The sequence below is a fragment of the Felis catus genome, chromosome X (assembly GCF_018350175.1).
Source record: "Felis catus isolate Fca126 chromosome X, F.catus_Fca126_mat1.0, whole genome shotgun sequence".
Classification (NCBI taxonomy): Eukaryota; Metazoa; Chordata; class Mammalia; order Carnivora; family Felidae; genus Felis; species Felis catus.
This window is the reverse complement of record NC_058386.1, coordinates 50,942,214-50,966,410: the sequence shown is the minus strand read 5'-3', so window position 1 is coordinate 50,966,410 and position 24,197 is coordinate 50,942,214. Positions and strand designations below refer to the sequence as shown.

At 39.1% G+C, this 24,197-nt stretch overlaps 1 protein-coding gene across 7 annotated transcripts in view; it reads left to right on the top strand.

Moving 5' to 3' along the window:
• Positions 1 to 24,197, top strand: part of ARHGEF9 (Cdc42 guanine nucleotide exchange factor 9) — a 200,235-nt gene that overhangs the window by 157,602 nt on the left and 18,436 nt on the right. For 6 of the 7 annotated variants that reach the window (XM_045050624.1, XM_011291773.3, XM_019823887.2 and 3 more), the window contains 2 exons: positions 11,640 to 11,771; positions 18,859 to 19,102. In XM_045050624.1, coding sequence (XP_044906559.1) covers positions 11,640 to 11,771; positions 18,859 to 19,102 — 376 coding nt within the window. The remainder of the gene's footprint in view (positions 1 to 11,639; positions 11,772 to 18,858; positions 19,103 to 24,197) is intronic. The other variant, XM_023248858.2, reaches the window with a different exon arrangement.

Below are 24,197 nucleotides of genomic sequence, written 5' to 3'. Positions count from 1 at the left end.
GAACACTTTTGCACTGTTGGTGGGAATGCAAACTGGTGCAGCCACTCTGGAGAACAGTATGAAGAAGGCTCCTCAAAAATAAATAAATAAATAAATAAATAAATAAACAAACAAACAAACAAACAAACATACGTCTTCCTTACAACCTAGCAATTGCACTAGTAGGTATTTATCCAAAAGATATAAAAATGCTGATTTGAATGGGCACATGCACCCCAATGTTTATAGTAGCACTCTCAACAATAGCCAAATTATGGAAAGAACCCAAATGCCCATTGACTGATGAATGGATAAAGGAGATGTAGTATATATGTATGTATGTCTATGTCCATACACACACGCATGCGTGCGCGCACACACACACACAATGAAATATTACTTGGCGATCAAAAAAGAATTAAATATTGTCATTTGCAACAATGTGGATGGAGCTAGAATGTATTATTCTGAGTGAAATAAGTCAGTCAGAGAAAGTGTGAAATCATATGATTTCACTCATATGTGGAATTTAAGAAACAAAAGAGATAAATATAAGGGAAGGGAAGGAAAAATAAGATAAAAAGAGAGAGGGATGCAAACCATTAGAGACTTTTATATACAGAGAACAAACTGAGGGTTGCTGGAGGGGTGTTGGGTAGGGGTATGGGGTAAATGGGTGATGGACATTAAAGAGGACACTTTTGTTGCGCACTGAGTGTTATATGTAAGAGATGAATCACTAAATTGTACTCCTGAAACCATTATTACACTATATGTTAACTAACTTGAATTTAAATAAAAATTAAAAGAAATTTTTTAAAAACCTACATAAAAAAGTAAGTATCACCCATACCTCTAAGTAATAATCAATGCCTTAGAGCAGCTTAGGGGAGAAGCAGGGAGAAGAACCTGTTTCCAAGGACTACAGTTTCAAGGAAATTTACATTTCTAATTTCTCTGATACTGATGTTTGTTGAACTGTCACATTGCTGCCCTTCCCACTCATTAGATCTACTTGAAGGGAGAAGAAACATATCCCTGACAGCTTCCTTTTAATCTTTTTTTCCCCTGGAGATTTTTACCAAAAGCCCAAATTTGCAGCTTATGTTTGGGAACTTAATTGTATATAATTGTTATGACACCCCTACCCTCACAGACTGCTTGTGTAATACACAAAGACCTGTTCCAGTTTACCATTAGACGATTGAATCCAAAAAGTCAGAGGAAACAGAAAAACCCAATGTGATGGAAGTAGCAAAAACATCTATTTAAAAGCAAAGGTGGCTTGATGAGACACACCTCTAGGACCAGGAGATTAAGTGTGGAGCTGGCTGGATTTGTTTTTTCTCTACCCTCCTGTCAATAGGCAGCATTGAAGATAAACTGTATGAAAAGTATGGAACTTCCCCTGTCCTTTTTCCCCTGGATCTGCTCATGCCACAACCTCCCATCAGAACAATCAGCCTGTAACTATATGGGGTCTTGGCCATTGGGCTATTGAGATGAATGAGATGTGGCCTTGGTTTTCCAGTGGAGAAAATATGTTCCAGACAGAAGGAATAATATGTGCAAAATCCTAGTAGAATGTAATAAAACAGAATTTCCATGGTGGAGGTGGGAGTGGGAGGGGATTGCATTTTGGGGGACAAGGCAAAGTAATTTATAGTGAAGTGCGGTAGAGGAAGCAAAGGGTGAGATTTGAACTCTGAAAGGGCCATTTTCCTTATGTGATCTGATTTGTGCTTTCAAGCAGCCATGTGAAGTGAACCAAGTGGGAACTGTTGTATTATCCATTGTTAATTTCTGTATGAGAAAACATACAGAGTGTTTAAGTTACTTCTCAAGGGCACAGAATGAGTTGATGGCAATACTGGGCTCAGAACCCAAGTTTTTTGAGAGTCTCACTTCAGAAATCGTCCAACATAGCTGGTTCTTCCACTAAGGATTGCCATTCTACTGTGGTTTGGTGGATTAGAACATGGACTTTGGAGGGATTCTGGTCTGGATTCTGCAACTTTGGGGAAATTACTCCCAATTTTTCTGACTTTGTTTTTTTTGGGGTGATAACAGTGCATTCCTTATTGGGTTGCTGTTTAATAAGAATATGTGTGACACAGGATATAAAGCACACAATAATGGTCAAGATAATAGCTAGCATTTCTGTAGAACTTACAGTGTGAAGTGTACTTTCCTAAGCACTAATATATTAATTTACATAATCCTCACAACAGGCAAATGAGATTGATCCTGTTATTACCCTAATTTTAATTTTTTAATATGAAATTTATTGTCAACTTGGTTTCCATACATCACCCAGTGCTCATCCCAATGGGTGCCCAACACTCAATACTCATCACACAACCTACCCTCCATCCTAGCCTCCATCAACCCTCAGTTTGTTCTCAGTTTTTAAGAATCTCTTGTTTTGACTCCCTCCCTCTCTAATGTATTTTTTCTTTCCCTTCCCCTCCCCCATGGTCTTATGTTAAGTTTCTCAGGATCCACATAAGAGTGAAACCATATGGTATCTGTCTTTCTATGTATGACATATTTCACTTAGCAGAACACTCACCAGTTCCATCCACATTGCTACAAAAGGCCATATTACATTCTTTCTCATCACCACGTAGTATTCCATTGTGTATATAAACCACAACTTATTTATCCATTCATCAGTTGATGGATATTTAGGCTCTTTCCATAATTTGGCTATTGTTGAAAGTGCTGCTATAAATATTGGGGTACAAGTACCCCTATGCATCAGCACTCCTATATCCCTTGGGTAAATTCCTAGCAGTGCTATTGCTGGGTCATAGGGTAGTTCTATTTTTAATTTTTTGAGGAACCTCCACACTGTCTTCCAGAGCAGCTGCACCAGTTTGCATTCCCACCAACAGTGCAAGAGGGTTCCCGTTTCTCCACATCCTCGCCAGCATCTATACTCCCCTGAATTGTTCATTGTAGCCGCTCTGACTGGTGTGAGGTGATATCTGAGTGTGGTTTTGATTTGTAATTCCCTGATGAGGAGCGACGTTGAGCATCTTTTCATGTGCCTGTTGGCCATCTGGATGTCTTCTTTTTTTTAATTTTTTTTATGTTTATTTCTGAGACAGAGAGAGACAAAGCATGAGTGGGGGAGGGGCAGAGAGAGAGGGAGACACAGAATCAGAAGCAGGCTCCAGGCTCTGAGCTATCAGCACAGAGCCCGACGCGGGGCTCAAATTCACAAACCGTGAGATCATGACCTGAGCGAAAGACAGTCGCTCAACCGACTGAGTTACCCAGGCGCCCCTCTAGATGTCTTCTCTAGAGAAGTGTCTATTCATGTTTTCTGCCCATTTCTTCTCTCAATTATTTGCTTTTCAGGTGTGGAGTTTGGTGATATCTTTATAGATTTTGGATAATAGCCCTTTCTGCAATATGCCATTTGCAAATATCTTTTCCAATTCCATTGGTTGCCTTTTAGTTTTGTTGATTGTTTCCTTTGAAACAATGCTTTGACGTGCAGAAGCATTTTATCTTCATGAGGTACCAATAGTTCATTTTTGCTTTTAATTCCCTTACCATTGGGGATGTGTCAAGTAAGAAATTGCTATGGCTGAGGTCACAGAGGTGTTTTCCTACTTTCTCCTCTAGGGTTTTGATGGTTTCCTGTCTCACATTCAGGTCCTTTATCCATTTGAGTTTGTTTTTGTGAATGGTGTCAGAAAGTGGTCGAGTTTCATCCTTCTGCATGTTGCTGTCCAGTTGTCCCAGCACCATTTGTTAAAGAGACTGTCTTTTTTCCACTGGATATTCTTTCCTGCTTTGTCAATGATTAGTTGGCTATAATTTTGTGGGTCTAGTTCTGGGGTTTCTATTCTATTCCATTGGTCTCTGTGTCTGTTTTTGTGCCAATACCATGCGGTCTTGATCATTACAGCTTTGTAGTGGAGGCTAAAGTCTAGGATTGTGTTGCCTCCTGCTTTGGTCTTCTTCTTCAAAAGTACTTTGGCTGTTCGTGGTCTTTTGTGGTTCCATACAAATTTTAGGATTGCTTGTTCTAGTGTTGAGAAGAATGCTGGTGCAATTTTGATTGGGATTGCATTGAATGTGTAGATAACTTTGGGTAGTATTGACATTTTGACAATATTTATTCTTCTGATCCATGAGCACATAATGTTTTTCCATTTCTATATATCTTTTTCAATTTCCTTTATAAGATTTCTATAGTTTTCATCATACAGATTTTTTACATCTTTGGTTAGGTTGATTCCTAGGTGTTTTATGATTCTTGGTGCAATTGTGAATAGGATCAGTTTATTTGTGCTTCTGTTGCTTCATTATTAGTGTATAAGAATGCAACTGATTTCTGTACATTGATTTTGTATCCTGCGACTTTGCTGAATTCATGTATCAGTTCTAGCAGACTTTTGCTGGAGTCTATCGGGTTTTCCATGTATAATCTCATGTCATGCGCAAAAAGTGAAAGCTTGACTTCATCGTTGCCAATTTTGATGCATTGATTTCCTTTTTTTTTGTCTTATTGCTGACGCTAGAACTTCTAACACCGTGTTAAGCAACAGCGGTGAGAGTGGACATCCCTGTCGTTTTCCTGATGTCAGGGGAAAGCTCTCAGTTTTTCCCCATTGAGGATGATATTTGCCTTGGGCTTTTCATAAATGGCTTTTATGATGTTGAAGTGTGTTCCTTCAATCCTGACTTTCTTGAGGGTTTTTATTAAGGTAGGATGATGGATTTTGTCAAATGCTTTTTCTCATTGATTGACAGGATCATATGGTTCCTTTCTTTTCTTTTATTAATGTGATGTATCACATTGATTGATTTGTGAATGTTGAACCAGCCCTGCAGCCCAGGACTAATTCCCCCTTGATCATGGTGAATAATACTTTTTATATGCTGTTGAATTCGAATTGCTCTTCTCTTGTTGAGAATTTTTGCATCCATATTCATCAGAGATACTGGCCTGTAGTTCTCTTTTACTGGGTCTCTGGTTTAGGATTAAAAGTAATGCTGGCTTCATAGAATGAGTCTGGAAGTTTTACTTCCCTTTCTATTTTTTGTAACAGCTTGAGAATGATAGGTATTATCTCTGCTTTAAATGTCTGGTAGAATTCCCCAGGGAAGCCATCTGCTCTTGGACTCTTATTTGTTGGGAGATTTTTGATAACTGATTCAATTTCTTTGCTGGTTATGGGTCTGTTCAAGTGTTCTATTTCTTCCTGTTTGAATTTTGGAAGAGTGTGGGTGCTTAGGAATTCATCCATTTCTTCCAGGTTGTCCAGTTTGCTGGCATATAATCTTTCATAGTATTCCCTGATAATAAGGGAATAATTGGTAATAAGTAATAATTGGAAATAAGTCCTTTTTCATTCATGATTTTATCTATTTGGGTCATCTCCCTTTTCTTTTTGAGAAACCTGGCTAGACGTTTATCAACTTTGTTTATTTTTTCAAAAAACCATCCCTTAGTTTTCATTGATCTGCTCTACAGTTTTTTTTTTTTTTTAGATTCTATATTTTTTATTTCTGCTCTGATCTTTATTATCTCTCTTCTTCTGCTCGGTTTGGGGTGGCTTTGTTCTTCTGCTACTATTTCCTTTATGTGTGCTGTTAGATTTTGTATTTGGGATTTTTCTTGTTTCTTGAGATAGGCCTGGATTGCAATGTATTTTCCTCTCAGGACTGCCATCACTGCATCCCACAGCTTTTGGATTGTTGTCTTTTCATTTTCATTTGTTTCCATATATTTTTAATTTCTTACCTAATTGCCTGTTTGACCCATTCATTCTTTAGTAGGGTGTTCTTTAACCTCCATGCTTTTGGAGGTTTTTCATACTTTTTCCTGTGGTTTATTTCAAATTTCATAGCATTGTTGTCTGAAAGTGTGCACGATATTATCTCAATTCTTGTATACTTATGAAGGGCTGTTTTGTGACCCAGTATGTGATCTATCTTGGAGAATGTTCCATGTGCACTCTAGAAGAAAGTATATTCTGTTGCTTTGGGATGCAGAGTTCTGAATGCATCTGTCAAGTACATCTGATGCAATGTATCATTCAGGGCCCTTGTTTCTTTATTTATCCTGTGTCTAGATGATCTATCCATTGTTGTAAGTGGAGTATTAAAGTTCCCTGCAATTACCACATTCTTATCAATATGGTTGCTTATGTTTGTGATTAATTGTTTTATATATTTGGGGGCTCCCATATTTGGCACATAGACATTTATAATTGTTAGCTCTTCCTGATGGATAGACCCTGTAATTATTATATAATGCCCTTCTTCATCTCTTGTTACAACCTTTAAATTAAAATCTAGTTTTTCTGATATAAGTATGGCTACTCCAGCTTTCTTTTGACTTCCAGTAGCATGATAAATAGTTCTCCATCCCTCACTTTCAATCTGAAGGTGTCCTCAGCTCTAAAAAGAGTCTCTTGTGGAGAGAAAATAGATGGTTCTTTTTTTTTATCCATTATGATACCCTATCTGTTTTGGTTGGAGCATTTAGTCCATTTACATTCAGTGTTATTATATAAAGATATGGGTTTGGAGTCATTGTGATGTCTGTAGGTTTCATGCTTGTAGTGATGTCCCTGGTACTTTGCGGTCCTTGCAACATTTCACTCACAGAATCCCCCTTAGGATCTCTTGTAGGGCTGGTTTAATGATGATGAATCCTTCAGTTTTTGTTTGTTGGGAAGACTTTTATCTCTCATTCTATTCTGAATGACAGACTTGCTGGATAAAGGATTCTCGGCTGCATTTTTTTTTTCTTTTCATCACATTGAAGATTTCCTGCCATTCTTTTCTGGCCTGCCAGGTTTCAGTAGATAGGTCTGCCACTAGTCTTATGGGTCTCCCTTTGTAGGTTTAAGCGTGTTTATCCCTAGTTTCTTTCAGAATTTTCTCTTTATACTTGTATTTTGCCAGTTTCACTATGATATGTCATGCAGAAGATCGATTCAAGTTACATCTGAAGGGAGTTCTCTGTGTCTCTTGGATTTCAATGCCTTTTTCCTTCCCCAGATCAGGGAAGTTCACAGCTATGATTTGTTCAAATACTCCTTCAGCCCCTTTCTCTCTCGCTTCTTCTTCTGGAATTCCTATGATTAGGATATTGTTGCGTTTGATTGCATCACTTATTTCTGTAATTCTCCCCTCAGACTCCTGGATTTTTTTATCTCTCTTTCTCAGCTTCTTCTTTTTCCATAATTTTATCTTCTACTTCACCTATTCTCTCCTCTGCCTCTTCAATCTGTGCTATGGCCACCTATGAATTATTTTGCACTTCATTTATAGCATTTTTTAGCTTCTCATGACTATTTCTTAGTCCCTTGATCTCTGTAGCAATAGATTCTCTGCTGTTCTCTCTGCTTTTTGCAAGCCCAGTGATTAATTTTATGACTATTATTATAAATTCTTGCTCTGTTATATTGCTTAAATCATTTTTGATCAATTTGCTAGCTGTCCATACTTCCTGGAGTTTCTTTTGAGGAGAATTCTTCCATTTTGTCAGTTTGGGTAGTCCCTGGGGTGTCTCCAAAATGCAGGGCACTTCCCCTCTACTGTCCAGAGTAACTTGTGTAGGTGGGTGGGGCCACAGTCAGACTGGATGTCTTTCCTCAGCCCACTGCTGAGGCCACAGTCAGAATGGTGTGTACCTTATCTTGCCATCTCCCAGGGGCAGGACTCACTGTGGAGTGGTGTGGCCTCTCTCTGGGCTACTTGCACACTGCCAGGCTTGTGGTGATGCTTTGATGGGATCTGGGGTATTAGCCGGGGTTGATCTGCAAGGTGCACAGTGGTGGGAAGGGCAGGCTTAGCTGGCTTTGCCTTAGGTGGTCCCCTTTCGGAGGGGCCCTGCAGCACTGGGAGGGAGGCAGATCCGTTGGAGGAATGGGTCCACAGAAGCACAGCTTTGAGTGTTTGTGCAGTGGGAGCAAGTTCCATGACAGGGATTGGGGTTTCAGCTGGTGGATGGGAGAGGGAGATGGCGCTTGCCAGTGACTTTGTTCCCCACCGAGGTGAGTTCTGTCTTCTGGGGCTCAACAACTCTCCCTCCCAGTGCACTCTCACCCTCCCCGCTCTCCAAGAGCAGAGCCATTGACTTTTAACATTCCAGAGGTTAAGTCCTGCTGGCTGTCAGAACTCAAGGAGTCCAGCCCCTCTGCTTTTGCAAGCCAGACTCTGTGGCTCTGCCTTGCCAGGCGGGCTACCCCTCCACCGCCCCAGCTCCCTCCTGCCAGTCCGTGTAGCATGCACTGCCTCTCCACCCTTCCTACCCTCTTCTGTGGGCCTCTTGTCTATGCTTGGCTCCGGATAGTCCTTTCTGCTAGTCTTCTGGTGGTTTTCTGGGTTATTTAGACAGATGTGGGTAGAATCTAAGTGATCAGCAGGATAAGGTGAGCCCAGTGTCTTCCTACGCCGCCATCTTCTGTGTTCTTTCATTTTAATTTTATTAATGTTTATTCATTTTTGAGAGCTTGAGAGAGAGCATGAGTGGGGAAGGGCAGAGGGAGAGGGAGACACGGAATCTGAAGCAGGCTCCAGGCTCTGAGCTGTCAGCACAGAGTGTGACACAGGGCTTGAACCCACAGACCATGAGATCATGACCTGAGCTGAAGTCAGATGTTTAACAGACTTGAGCCACCCAGATGCCCCTGTTATTACCCTCATTTTAAGGATTAGGAAACTCAGTGTAGCACAGCCACATTGCGACCCTACCTTGGCACAATTTGACCCTTTATAGCATTGGAATTGGCTGGAATTGGTAGGACTTGGCTTCAGTCAGCACCAGTCTGGAGTTTCTGGTGCTCTTCTTTCCTCTTTCTTTGGAGACTGACCAAACCAGGAACAAGATGGACTTCTCTCTCCCTCTGGACTTACAGACTTAGCAGAGTCAAGCTCCACTTGAAGCTCAATTAGTAATATTATTTACATGTGTTTTATATCATTTTGATTGCATTTTTTGTAGAAATAAGGAAACCAACACACAGAGAGGATATGTGAGTTGCCTGGTATCAATCAGCTTGGTGAGCACAGGAGTATATTTACCTTTCTCTCTCTCTCACTCTCTCTCTCTCTCCTGCCCTCACTCCCTCCCTATCTTTCTCTCTCCTTCCTTCCTCCCTTCCTTGTCTTTCTTTTCTTGTCTTTTCTTTCTTTCTTTCCTTCCTTCCTTCCTTCCTTCCTCCCTTCCTTCCTTCCTTCTTGTTTTTTTTTCTTGGTGACATTATGTGTGGCAAGTTTATTCTTTCTTCTCTTTCTTTCTTTCTTTCTTTCTCTTTCTTATTTTTTTTCTTAGTGGAATTATGTGTGGCAAGTACTTAAAAAAAGAACTAGAATGCTCCTGTCTGTTATGGTAGGTGGACAAGATGATATAGAGTGGTATCCTGGTCCGATCATCCTCAGTTTAGCAAGTGTAATTTTAAAATTCATCCTTCCATTTGCAATGATGTGGATGAAGCTATAATGTATTATGCTAAGTGAAATAAGTAAGTCAGAGAAGACAAATAACATATGGTTTCTCTCCTATGTGGAATTTAAGAAACAAAACAGATGAACACATGGTGGTGGTGGGGGGAACAAACCATGAGGGACTTTTAAAGACAGAGAACAAACTGAGGATTGTTGGAAGGATGTGGGTGAGAGATGGGCTATATGGGTGATGGGTATCAACAAGGGCACTTATGATAAGCACTGGGTGTTGTATGTGATGAATCACTGAATTCTACCCCTGAAGCCAATATTGCACTATATGTTAACTAACTAGAATTTAAATAAAAATTTGAAAAAGGAAAAAGAAGTCATCCTGAAAAAAATGTTATCTTGGCCAACTTTGTTTGGTACTGACCCATTTTTATAGCTTTTTTCACTTTATACATACTCAAAGTAGACTGTGGCACATCTTCTGGCCTGCCTCAGGGTGGGACCTGGCAGACTGGTACCACTCTCAGCTCTTTATCCACCCAACAGGAAATTCCTGCACAAATCCCTCACCCTGTGGGCTTCCTGTCCCAGAAGTTCTGTTAGTATGTGGGCCTCTCAGGGGTGAATGTTTACTTAAGTTCCAAGATACCCATGGAATAGAGCTTGGAATCACAGTACTATCTCTTAACTTTCTTTTTGAGGTTATATTATTAGAAAACATTTCCACTGAGCTCCCCTTTTCCTTCTCATCCCTTAGACTGGAAAAGTGGTATGCTCAAGAACACCATTTCCAGCTACCCCTCTCTTTGGCCTACTGCCATGCCTAGCCTATTTGTTCTGACTGTTTATGGGGGGATGCATGGGGTCTACTGTAACCTTGACTTGAAACTTTTGGGTGCAAAGCTGACATATTAGAATTAGAGTATCAGGGCTAAGGCCTTGGATATCATCCTCATGTAGCTCATTTAATATCTGGAAAAACTGAAACCCAGAGAAAAGAAGGGACTGACTGGCTTAGATACATCATAATGTAGTGGAAAGAGTGAGCATACTTTCTGGAGCCACAGAATTGGGGTTGAATTATGTGTCTCTAGCTAACAAGCTGGGTGACCTTAGCTGATCACCTGACATCTCTACCTTGGACTATAAAACGAGATTAAGAAATTCTCTCCCTCCCAGGGTCCTCTTGTGGCTTAGAAGGTTTAGAGTGAAGGTATGTAGCCCAATTTCTGATGCATATAGATGCTAATATTAATTCTCCTGAGTACTGGACCACTGGTCTTTGTCCTTATCTTCATATAAGTCCTAGAACACTCACCCCTATGCCCAGGGCTTTGCTGTGGTTTGCCTTGTATTCCATGAGTTCTGTGCATACCTGCATTAGTTTCCTCCACTGACTGTAAGCTCCTTGAGAATAGGGGACAAATCTGGCTTGGCATCTGACATATATCTCCACATACCTCTGAGCTAGCAGAGGTGCTGTTAAAAAGGGGCCTTGGAAACTCTGTAGAATTGAATTAGCTAGGAGTTAAGTGTCTTGGTACTTTTTTGTATTACTATGTAGCAAGGAGGAAAAGTCATTTCAGGCTGTGAATAACAGACCAAAGAATCATGTGGTTGTAAAGTTTCCTATTTAATCAATATATTTTAGTGAACTGAGGGGAGAAGGAAAAAAAAACAATTTTAAGACAGTGACTGTATTCTCTTTTTCTCCATCTATCACTGTTTCCTTCTTGGCCTCCCCTATCCCCTTTTACTCACTGGGGAAGCAGAGAAACTTCTGTTATGTTCTTGGGCTTATTCTTCAAGTACAAGAAAGAGACTAAGAGACTAGATCTGGCATGAAGGACTGGTATAGAAAGATAAATTCACAGAGAAAAGGGAGGAGGAGGAAAAGAGAGAGAGAGAGAGAGAGAGAGAGAGAGAGAGAGAGAATATGAACCTCATGGAACCAGAATGAACCTTGGTGCCTGTAGTGCTAGAAAGCAGCTGCCATAGAGGGACTATATAGCAGTCCTGGGTGGTAGGGCTCATTTGGCCTCAGGATAAACAAAAGTATGGGTCTTTCCAACTCCAGGACTTCCCAGGGGACCTTCTCTCTATCCCTCTCTCCCATCAGGCCTTTACTCCTACTGCCCTTGTCTATGCCCAGCCTTAGGTGCTTCCAGGCAGGTGACAGGGCCATCCCTCCTTCCTGGCTGCCTCTCACTATCACATGTTCTTCCCAGGGTGAGGACATCCTAGACAGGAGCTCGGAGCTGATCTACACTGGGGAGATGGCCTGGATCTACCAGCCCTATGGCCGCAACCAGCAGCGGGTCTTCTTTCTGTTTGACCACCAGATGGTCCTCTGCAAGAAGGTAACCCCAACCCCTTCTTTCCTGAAGGAGATGGCCACCTCAGGAGCATAAGCCCCTCCCTCTCCATTATCCCAAGCTCCTGATGAAGTGGCCATTATAGTAGGTGGGGAAAGACATCAGTGGTTTCTAATTTTGTGACCGCTTCTTTAATTTTTGCTGTTTTCCCTCTTTGTCAATTTCCTTTTTAAAAATCTAGAATAAGACTTTGTTTTCTATCTTCTTGTCTTCCATGATGGCTGTCTCTGCTCCTCTGCATCTCATTGTCCTGTTAGTTTAGTTATGCATATGTTTTGTTATTTTCTTCCTTAGATGATTATACTGGAAGTTAATTTGGTGCTTTGGGGATTTTTGTTTCCTTTTTTTTCCCTTTCAATTTACTTTTATTCTGAGGAGGGGAGGAGATCTCCTTTCCTCTCTCCTCAGGCATCCTCTAATATTCCTACAGCCTGAAGTTGGCCTGAACAGCTTTTCCCCCTGTATTCTTTGTTTTTAATTATACCATCCTGGACATACTCTGTTGTCCTCTGTGTCATAATTACTAGTTATTTATGTTGGTTTAATTGTATTCTGGAAGGATCAGGAATTACATAGAGTATGATAATGCTGGAGAAAGTTCAAGGAACTTCTGCAGTTGGGCCATTTCTTCTTTCACTGAAGGGCCGGACTTGGAGGATGAGCCATTTGTAACTCAGAAATGCAACAATAGCAAAAGAGAGTGGGGATAGAGCACAAAGGAGATAGGGATTTGAAACAAGAACACATGGGTTCTAGACTCTACTGTCTCTAAACTTGGGCCAGTTTTTTAACTTTATCCCCTTATTTTCCTCAGTGCCAAATCAGGCTGATGATAGAATTCATCTCAGGAGGCTTTGAGGAGGATCACCTGAGGTAATGGGAAGTAATGAAGTATAGTGTTAAGAGCATGGGTTCTAGGGCCAGACAAAAGGGCACCAATTACCTTTTGCCCATGAGCCGTATGACCTTGGACAAATTCTCTGTGCCTAGTATTATCCCCTCATCTGCAAAATGGAAATAATAATGGTATCTATATAGAAGAGAGGCTGTGAGGTTAAATTAAACACTACATTTGCAGTGCCTGGCACATAGTAAGTACTTAGTAAATGCTAGCTATTGATACTATTACTGTTTATTTGGTGTTAGTACGCATTCATTCAGCAAATCTTTGTTGGGAGGCAGTATATACAGTGATTAAACAGACACATATTACATTTTTATTAAAAATTTTTAGTGTTTATTTATTTTTGAGAGAGAGACAGAATGAGAGTGGGGGAGGTGTAGAGAGAGAGGGAAACTGAATGAGCCACCCAGGCTCCCCAAACAAGCACAGAGTTTAGAGCCAGGTAGTATGGACTCAAAGCCCAAGTCTACCATTTAGTAGCTTTTGTTTCTGGGTAAGTTAATGGTTCTATGTCTACATATCCTCATAAAATGGGGCTACAACAGTATGTACCTTGTAGGATTTTTGTGAAGATTATTTAAGTTAATAAATGCAAAGCATTTAGCTGCCAAGGGATGAATGCATAAAGAAAATGTGACACACACACACACACACACACACACACACACACACTGTGTAATATTAGCTTAAAAAAGGAGATTTTGTCATTTGTGACAACATGGATCAACCTAGAGGATATTATACTAAAACAATAAGACAAAGAAAGGTAAGTACTATATGCTCTTACTTACATGTGTAATCTAAAGCAGTCCAAGTCATAAAGGCAGAGAGTAGAATAGTGGTTGCTAGGGGCTGGTGGGGGTGGGGGAAATGGAGAGATATTGGTCAAAGAGTAAAATACTTTTTGTTATGCAAGATGAATAAGTTTTGGAGAGTTATTGTACAACATGGTATCCATAGCTAACAATACTGTATTGTATACTTGAAATTTTCTGAGAAAGCAGATCTTGTGTTCTCATCACACACACAGAAATAACCATATGAGATGATAGATAAGCTAATTAGCTTGATAATCGTGATCATTTCACAACATATACCTATATCAAAATATCACATTGTATACCTTAAGTATATATAATCTTTGTCAAATATGCCTCAATAAAGCTGGGGAAAAATGCAAAGCATTTGAAATAGTGTCTGGCACATGATATATGCTAAGTGTTGACTGCTGCCGTTGTTGTTGCTGTTATTATTTTGTTATTAAGAATGTACTCTAGATATTGGAATATAATAATGAGAAATATAAGTCCTGTCCATGCCTTCCTCAAGATCTGGAGAGAAATCCCAGGGTGGTCCAGGCTAGTGGTGGGGAGTAAATAGGGTCCCTCTCTAAAAAGGGAAGATTTTACTGACAAGCAAGTGAGAGAGGCAGCAATCCTTAAGAGTTACAGGCCCCAGATTGCAGCATCTGTCACTTATACAAAATGTTTTACAGTGTCTTACTAAACCTCATGAATACCCAGTGAGACCAAATTCAAACTTCTCCCAGCTATTTGAATTATGTAATATCAGAGACTTGGATAGGCTCCTTGCTGGATCCATGGCTAGGCTTGGTGCTTGTCTGCAGACTGCCAGGGTCCTTCTGGAGAAGCACTGGCTTGGATGAGTGTATCTTCCAACTTGGATGAGTGTAAGGGAAAAGGAGGAAGACTGGCATCCTATTAGCAACTATCCCATTTAGGCAGGGAACTTGTGATGACCAAATAACATCTGTACCAAGCACTTATTCACTGTGACCCTATGAAAGCACTCAATCATTAACAAGTGACTTTTGGGCAGCCTGGTCCCAATAGGACCTCAGGCAACCAGGGCTCAGGAGGGCTTTGTCCTCTTGCCATGTGCAGAAACTGAGCAGAGATATTTCTGAGGCTTTGTCATCTGTCTTCCCCCAGACAACCCCTCAGTAAGGCAAAAGCAAGGAAGAACTATTGGGCACAGCTTAAATGGACAGACTAAAAGCTGTGAAACAGAACTAATGCAACTCAGCAGTGTGGTGGCTGAATGTAAGTTGTGTAAGGGTCTTCATAATCACTGCTAGCATTCAGAGAAGGGAAACCACAGTGATGAGCTAGAGAAGGCAGTCAGGGAAGCCTTCTTTGAGGAGGAAGAATGTGTAAATTTGACCATGAAGGCTACAACGATTGGAATAGGAGGCACTGTTGGGGGCAGGGAGGACACATTAGTATGAGCCTACGTATAGATCTGTGACAACCCCCACCCTGAAAGGATATATGGAATTTCCAAGGACAATGGTGTAGCTATATAAGTTTTAAAATATTCAGTTGCCTTTGCTTTATTTCTTTGTCACAATATTTAACTTATTTTGAAAATTTAAATGAACTAAAAGAGGCATTGAGATTTTTAGGTTTATCAAAAAGGAATTTTAAAGGCCTACAAAATATCAGTTGGGGAGCAAGAAAGCTCAGCACCATAATTATCAGACAAGGCTGGCCTCATGACCTGGAAGCTGCATGTTGAGATTTGAGATTTACAACAATTTTACAAGGTAAGGATGACTTGTCTAGTTTCATAGTTGAGAAAATTGGAAGTTCAGAGAGATAAAATGGCTTGCCCAAAACCACAGCTAGCAGGTTAAGCAGATAAAACTCAAACCCAGGGCTTTACACTCTAACTCACACTCTTTTTGTGCATGTTACATGCTGCTTTTTGGCCTTAGCTACCATTTCTGATGGGAATTTTTGAACAGTGGGTCATTCTTAATGAATCCTATAACATTCCTACACCTGAGTTTATGACTAAACTGATGCCTGAAAACTCATGTTCAACCCTCTAGGGAGCTAGAAAGAGCAGGCAAAGGGAGAACCTTAACCACACACATCTCTAGTCTTGCTTCCCTACCACAGAAACAGAATTCTCTCAAGTTTCTTGTTATCCTTAAATACCTAAAGAAACAATAGGAGTTTCAGTTGATGCTTTTAATTTAGCTCCAAGATCACATAAATTCTTTCCATTTTTTTTTTTTTTGGAAACCAGTAAAGGTTTTTTTTTTTTAATTTTTTTTCAACGTTTATTTATTTTTGGGACAGAGAGAGACAGAGCATGAACGGGGGAGGGGCAGAGAGAGAGGGAGACACAGAATCGGAAACAGGCTCCAGGCTCTGAGCCATCAGCCCAGAGCCCGACGCGGGGCTCGAACTCACGGACCGCGAGATCGTGACCTGGCTGAAGTCGGATGCTTAACCGACTGCGCCACCCAGGCGCCCCAAGGAAACCAGTAAAGGTTTTTAAAGCTGACAATGATTATGACACACCAACTGAGAGACAAAGAAAGCTGCAGGTGATGCTGGCAGGCTGGGTCCAGAGACCTGAAGGGTTACTGCAGGATCAGCCAAGAGGGTTCTTGGCTTCGCAAATGATGGAAATCAAATGTGAGCCAGCAGGAGGGTGAAAGCAAAGTTTATATATATATATATATATATATATATATATATATATATATACACATATATATATACAGCAGATACAGAGTGTCTGGGAGACTCAAAAGGAAAAGGGGGAGTCTCATCTTTGTTCAGGGTCTGGGGGCAGTTATTGAGGTTTATGTGTCCTCTAAGGCATTCAGGTACCAGTTAGAACAAAGATGAGGGCCCAGGTATTATTCCTTGGAGACAGGGGGCCTTGGCATTGAGATGTCTAGCTACAGTTGTCTGGAATACGCATATAATAGCTGTCCAGTCATTCTGTCCTTGTCATTTCTTAGATGTTACTTATTCTAGAGAAATCATTAACTCCTTGTCCCTTACAAGGAGGGCATATGCTGTTTGCATTATAAGGCATGTGTAAAGTGAGGTGGGGATACAGGTCCTAGTGAAAATAGAAGCAGGAAAGGGAGCTAAAAGCAGATTTTATTGAGTTCTTCAGTTCCCTTGTCTCACAGGTGAAATTGGGAATAGAAGGGAGGTTAAAGCTTCCTATATTCTAGTCAGGTAAGCACCCACCTATTAGTTGTGTGGTCCAGACCTGGCTTCTCAGGTCTATGTGTATCTGTATTAAGTATTGTAAGGCATGTTTCAGGCCTTTATGAGATCAAACTAGGTCACATCAAGCCATTCTCCTTAGCTTGTCCTGCTTTTATAGTTAGATTAGGCTGACAGGGCCCACTGTTTATCCATAAGTCTCACAAAGTGTTCTTGAGGATTGTGAAAGTCTGCACGTGGCAACCACCCCATCCTTTTGTTCAGGACTGAACTTGTCCACTTTGAGCATGGTAAAAGAAACCCAGACTCTGAAGCAAGCTTGGAGCAAAACTGGCCCACTCTGTATAGCTGACCTTTTTCTCTCTTGTGAACTTGATGCCAGTGGAACCCAACAGATCAGAACCCATCTATACTCACAGCTTATTTATATGCACAATCATTATGGGAGGAAAAAGAACAATGTGGAGGTTGTTTTTTGCAAAGCAATTCAACAACACCTATATTTCACAGCCTGGGTCTTCGAAGATTGACAGAGCTATGTTGGGAATTCTTAAAGACAGCCTTCCCCAGACATACCAAAAAGCCCAGTTTACCCTACATTGTGAAGAGTTAGGATTGCAAAATCAAATTCTTTGCAGGTATCCTGCAGCTGAGAAGTGAGGCATGCAAGGCAATTCAGCAGAATGGGAGCAGTTTAACCAAACTGTATAATGTTAATAAAAGTTAATGAGCATTTCTGATTCTGTCAAATTGTCTAAAGGCCAAATATAGGCAGACAGGAGGGATAGTTTGTGAGAACAAGTTGGCCAGTGAAGACATCCATCAGGACAGGGCTCATGAGACCTCCTTGGCCAGACTCAGCCACACCACACATCCCAGCAGTAGATGTGTTCTCAGGGGAAGCTGAGGGCAGTGCTAAGAGGGTGAGGGCAGAAAGACACTTATACTTTACATGCCACAGGTCCACAAGTGATATCATCCATCTCTCTGGTTTTCTTTTTTTTAATTTATGAAGTATCACATTCAAAGAGATACAAAATAATATAACGGGCACCTATGTACTTACTATACAATTTAAGAAATAATTCATTACAAATACATTCTTTCCCCTCTCCCTCTCTGCTCCCTCCCTTTTCCTTCCTTCCATTTTCCCATTCTCCTCTCTGTACTCTTTTGAATTTGGCCTGTGTCATTGTCATATTTTTTATATAATTTCTGTTCTTTAAACATTATGTGGCATTTCTTTGTAGCTGTTTAAACCTTATATAAGTGTAATATATGTAGATGAGATAAAACTGTATACACAAGTAACCAGGGGAATGATTGAGCGTGGGATTTAAGGTTTCTGTGGCATCATAGCTTTTGGTGGCAGTTTCACCAAAACTTAATATATTATTAAAAGTAAATACTTAGAGAAATAAGAGTACCTTGTATGTACTAATGATGACTGTCTCCTGGACTGAGAGTATTAATCCAATTCTGTATACCAGAGAGTAAAACAACAATAATAAAAGATAATATACTGTTTGTATCCATCTATAACTTTTATTTTTCTCACGCAATAAGATTTGTGAAATTTATTTGTCAATATATGAAGCTTGTTATTCAATCTTACCCCCATTTCTCCTGCCAGACTAGGCCTTCTCCAAAATTCCCCGGAGTACAAAGTGTTCAACCCTCTCCATGTAATCTTTCCTGGCCAGCACAGGCTGTGGCCACCTTGCTATTCTTAACCACTCATACACACTCTGATATGCAGGTCTCACTTGCTGGCTTGAATTCCTAAGTATACCTCAGGCAACCATCCAGCTTATTTCATACTTCTAGAAGGCTTGCAAATATTTTGGAAAAGAAAAGGCCTATGCTAGCAGTGCTTGTGTGGCTTACTGCTTCCTACTTCCCATCAGAGTCTTACAAACACATATAAGGATTGATACTGGAGTCTGAGAGTTTTTGGATGTAGGACAAAGGCTTTCTGTAAGAGCATCTTCTAACCAACCTGTCAATGTCATAATGCTAAGATAACTTGCCTAAATTTGACCAAAATAACCCCCATTAGTACTTCAAATCAGTGGAAGTCTTAGCGTCCTACTGTGCCCATGTGCCATCTCTCCTGGTACCTACTGTCCACATACCTCCAGTATAAAGCTTTTTCTTCCTTCCCACCTAGGACCTTATCCGAAGAGACATCCTGTACTACAAAGGCCGCATTGACATGGATAAATATGAGGTAGTTGACATTGAAGATGGCAGAGATGATGACTTTAATGTCAGCATGAAAAATGCCTTCAAGCTTCACAACAAGGAGACTGAGGAGATACATCTATTCTTTGCCAAGAAGCTGGAGGAGAAGATACGCTGGCTTAGGGCTTTCAGAGAAGAGAGAAAAATGGTACAGGAAGATGAAAAAATTGGTAAGTGACCTGAGAGGAGAAAGAAGAATATGGCTATGAAGAACATAGAGGAATTGAATTAGTTTTCATTTTTCTAGAAACAGATAGAAGACTTCTGTTGCAAACTGACCTAATCCACTTTGGTGGTTTCCTATTATCAGGTCCTTTTTGGTAGATACCAGTAGTTTCTACTAGTCAGGGTTAAATGAGAGTTATAATTTGGCCTGCCTTACAGTCTCTTGACTAGATAAAGCTATTACACTGAAAGCAAACCTCAACCTCAATTCTCCCAAACATACAAACATTTATTAGCAAACACAAAAACAGTCATACAACCTGTCCTGTCATCTCAATGAAGTCCCAGTTCTGTTCTTAGATACATGGCAGCATCTTTTGTGTAAAGGTTAGTCAAGGAAGAGTTGGTGATATAACAACAGCATTCAACTAACTTTCTAGTAAGAATCTGGTGACAAAGTCCTCTGATGGGGGACAAAGCATAGCACCTGTTTTCAATCTTGACCTGAGGCTTCCTTCTGCAGGGTACAGGATATGGGGCTCACTGGATTTTTATGCCCAGTTCTTATGAAGGCTAAAGAGCCTGTAAGACATTTGTGGCTAGTACACATCTTGAATAACATTAATTTTACCACTAAAAATTCATTTTTAGCATGTATTAGGCTAACTAGGCCTCCTGCATTAAGGTGACTGAACTGCTGGTAATAATGGCCTCTGGAGCAAATAATTCTGAGTGTTTAATATGTTAACAAATCACCTCTTCAGTGTGTATACCAGATTAGGGCACGTCAGATGTTAAGTAAATGCCCTGAGAGCATAGATTAAAATTAATGTGCATGTATATATCACACTGTCTGTATGAAAGTGTTTTAAGTAAATGGTAGAAAATATAACTGGGTCTAAAACCATGATCACTTGCATGATTTAGAGTCCCATTAAACCATACGTTTTTGGCTTTAAACAGATTGTTCCCCTTTTTGAAAGAGTATATAATTAGTGGAGAGAGTTTTAATGGTGCTTTCCAAATGTGGGATTTAGGTCCCCTTGACTATAGCTTTGTGGTTTACAAAGTACTATCTGGTCTCTTGCTCATGGTCCTGCCATTTTGGCATAAAAATACCAAACAGCCAGACTTTGTAATTCCCTGAGAAGACACAATTTCTGTTTTTGCCCATCCTTAATGAGAGTGGAATTTTATATTAAAACACTTGTATGTTCAAGCTGGTATAAAATGCCTCTAGAAAAATGGGCCTACCCATTGAATCCTGATGCAAATGGATTCTTCTGTCCTTCAGTGTCGGTGATTTAAATGGTTGAAAGATAAAGAAGGATGATCAGAAAGACACTGCTTAGTCTAATCCTAGTCTTTTCCTTAGGTTTGGGGTAGAGTGCATATTAATAATTCACTTTGAATCCCACTGAAGTCAAATTGCTTTTAACATAAAAGCACTGCAATGGGACATGATGTGGAGTTGTACAGGAATGCTACTTGACTGCTTCTCTCAATGGTAGGCAGCAGCAGCCTCTGATACCACTTAGGTTGTTAGAGCTATTAAAGGAATTGTCTTAGTATGCTTTATGTAGACCCTAGATGAACTGGAAGATCCCCACCATTCCCTCTGATTCCACCATGATATCTCCCACACAATGCCCTAATAACCTGTAACTTTAAGAATCTGCTTCTAATAGAAAAGCTTCCAGAAGTTAGTTTATTTTTTAATTTTTTAGGTTCTTCTTTAAATTCCAGTTAGTTAATATACAGCATAATATTAATTTCAGGTGTAAAATTTAGTGATTCAGCACTTTCATACCATACCTCATACTCATCATAAGTGCACCCCTTAATCCACATCACCTATTTAACCCATCTGCCCGATGACCTCCCCTCTGGTGACAATTGGTTTATTCTCTATAAAGAGTCTGTTTTTTGGTTTGCCACTCTCTTATTTTCCCCTATGATCATTTGTCTTGTTTATTAAATTCCACATGAGTGAAATCACATGGTATTTGTCTTTCTCTGACTTATTTTGCTTAGCATCAGACTCTATAGCTACACCCACCAATGGAATATTACTCAGCCATAAAAAATAATGAAATAAAAGAATGAAATCTTGCCATTTGCAGCAAAGTGGATGGAGCTACAGAAATTACTTTCTGACAGACCTATGGTTATCTTTTTGAAAACATTACTTTTTTCTAATTATAATAACACTTTTATTTAGGCAATTTTGGAGAAAAACAGAAAAATACAAGAAAAAATAAAAATAACACAAGAGCATTCTACCCAGAGAGAGATAACTTTTATAAAAATTTTCATATATTTCCTTCCTATGTGTTTTAAATATGTCTAAATAAAAAAAATAGGACTAGGGTTGCTGATTCTTTCTTTCTGTCTCCCCCAAACTACCTCTCCATGATGAATAGTTCTAATTTTATATCTTTATTTTGCACTTAAAATCATATCATTAGCATTTCCCTATGTCAGTTAATATTTTTAATCATTATTTTTATGGCTGCCACATAAATTTATCATAATTTTATTTTTACTTTCTAATTATAAAACAAATACATGGCCATAATAACCATTTAACACATACTAAAATGTAATAAAATTTAGCATTATTTTCCCTTCTCTGTCACTCCTATGCTGTGTGAGATAATCAGTATAAATTTGGTATGCCTAGTTCCATGCTTATGTTCATATAAACATATATACACATAAGACTTTTCAAAAAATTTACCAAACATATTATTCTGTAACTTGTTTTTTAAAGCCTAATTTATCATAAGGAACTCTTCAGGTGAAGAATATAGACTATAACTATAACTTCTTCTATCAGTGTTCAAACCAAGAAACACAACACATAGGAGAAGCATTATTATTTAAGAAATGTATTATAAAGAACTGACTGATATGATTGCAAAACTTGGCTAAGCAACTCCAAAATCTATGGAGCAGGAAGTCAGAATGCAAGATCATGGGCAGGCTCAAACTCAAAGGCATAGTTCAAAGCTGTCATCTGTAGGCAGGAAGATCATGACAAGGATGGGACTCTGCATACATAGACTGAAGCTGAGACAGAATTTCTCCCTTCTGGAGATACCTCAACCCTGTTTTTTTTAAGCAGTAAAAACACCATGAGTTCTATGCTCTTAACAAAATTTTAAGTGCATAATATAGTAATGTTAACCATAGGCTCAATGTTGTACAGCAGATTTCTAGAACTTATTCATATCTTATATAAATGAATCTGTAGTTTTGATAGGATTCCTTTGAATTTGTAGATGGCCTTTGGCAGAATGGATATTTTAACAATATTAAGTCTTCCAGTTCAAAATGAAAGGCCAATATCCCTGATGAACGTACATGAAAAAAATTCTTAATAAAACAGGAAAAACAGCAGCACAACAAAAGGATCATAAATCATGAACAAGTAGGATTTATCCCTGGGATGCAATGATAGTTTGACATATGCAAATCAATTAGTGTGATACATCACTCTAATGAAAGATAGAAATCACATGATCACAACTATGGATGCAGAAAAATGATTTGATGTAACTTATCATTATTTCATGATAAAAAACTCACAGCAAACTATGTATAGAATGAATTTACCTGAACATAATAAAGGCTATATATGAAAGGCCCCACAGCTAGCATCATACTCAAGGGGGAAAAACTGAAAGCTTTTTTTCTTAGATCAGTTCTAAGACAAAGATGCCCATTTTCACCATTTCTATTCAACATAGTAGTGGAAGTCATAGCCAGAGAAAATTAGGCTAGAAGAAAATAAAAGGCATTCAAATGGGAAAGGAAAAAGTAAAATTATTACTGTTTGTAGGTGACATTATCTTATAAGTAGAAAACCTTAAAAACACCACAGAAATACTTTTATGTCTAATAAATGAATTCAGTACAATTGCAGGATATAAAATCAACATACAAAAATCAGTTGTGTTTCTAAATACTAACAATGAACTATCTGAAAAAAAAATTAAGCAAATACAGTAGTCCCAATTATAATCACATCAAAATGGATATAATAGGAATAAACTTAACCAAGAAGGTGAAAGATTTCTACACCAAAAATTATAAACCCTTGCTGAAAGAAATTAAAGAACACATAATAGACTTAATATTGTTAAAATATCTATTTTACCCAATGCCATCTACAGATTCAATATGATCTTAACCAAACTCCAATGTTATTTTTTTACAGAAATAGAAAACACAATCCTAAAATTCATGTGGAACCACAAAAGAACCATAATAGCTAAAAATATTTGAGAGAAAGAACAAAGCTGGAGGCATAATACTTCCTGATTCAAAATATATTAAAAGCTACATTATTTAAAACAGTATGGTACTGGTATAAAGACTGACATATAGACCAGTGGAATAGGATAGAAAGACTAGAAAAAAACCCATACATATACAGTCAACATATCTTTGACAAGGGTACCAAGAATATACAATTGGAAAAAGATGGTTTCTTCAATAAATGGTGCTGGGAAAACTGGATATCCACATGCAAACCGAAGAAATTGAACTCCTACCTTACACCACACATGAAAACTAACTCAAAATGTATAAAAGACTTAATTGTATGACCCCAAACCTTAAAACTTCTAGAAGAAAACATAGGGAAAAAGCTTCTTGGCATTGATCTTAGCAATGATTGTTTGGATATGAAGCACAGGCAACAAAGCAAAATTGTGTCATAATAAAGTGCTTTTACACTGCAAAGAAAACAATGAAAAGGCAACCTAAAGCATCAAAAAATATTTGCATATTATAAATATATATACATATATATAAATTATATATAAGAGGTTAATTTCCAAAACATATAGGGATATCCTACAACTCAATAGGAAAATATCAAATAACTTAATTTTAAAAATAGGCAAAGAAGGAGTGCCTGGGTGGCTCAGTCGGTTAAGCGTATAACTTCTGCTTAGATCATAATCTCACAGTTTGTGAATTCGAGCCCTGCGTCAGGCTCTGTGCTGACAGTTCAGAGCCTGGAGCCTGCTTTGGATTCTGTGTCTCCCTCTCTCTCTGCCCCTCCCCTCCTTGCACTCTGTCTCTCTGTCT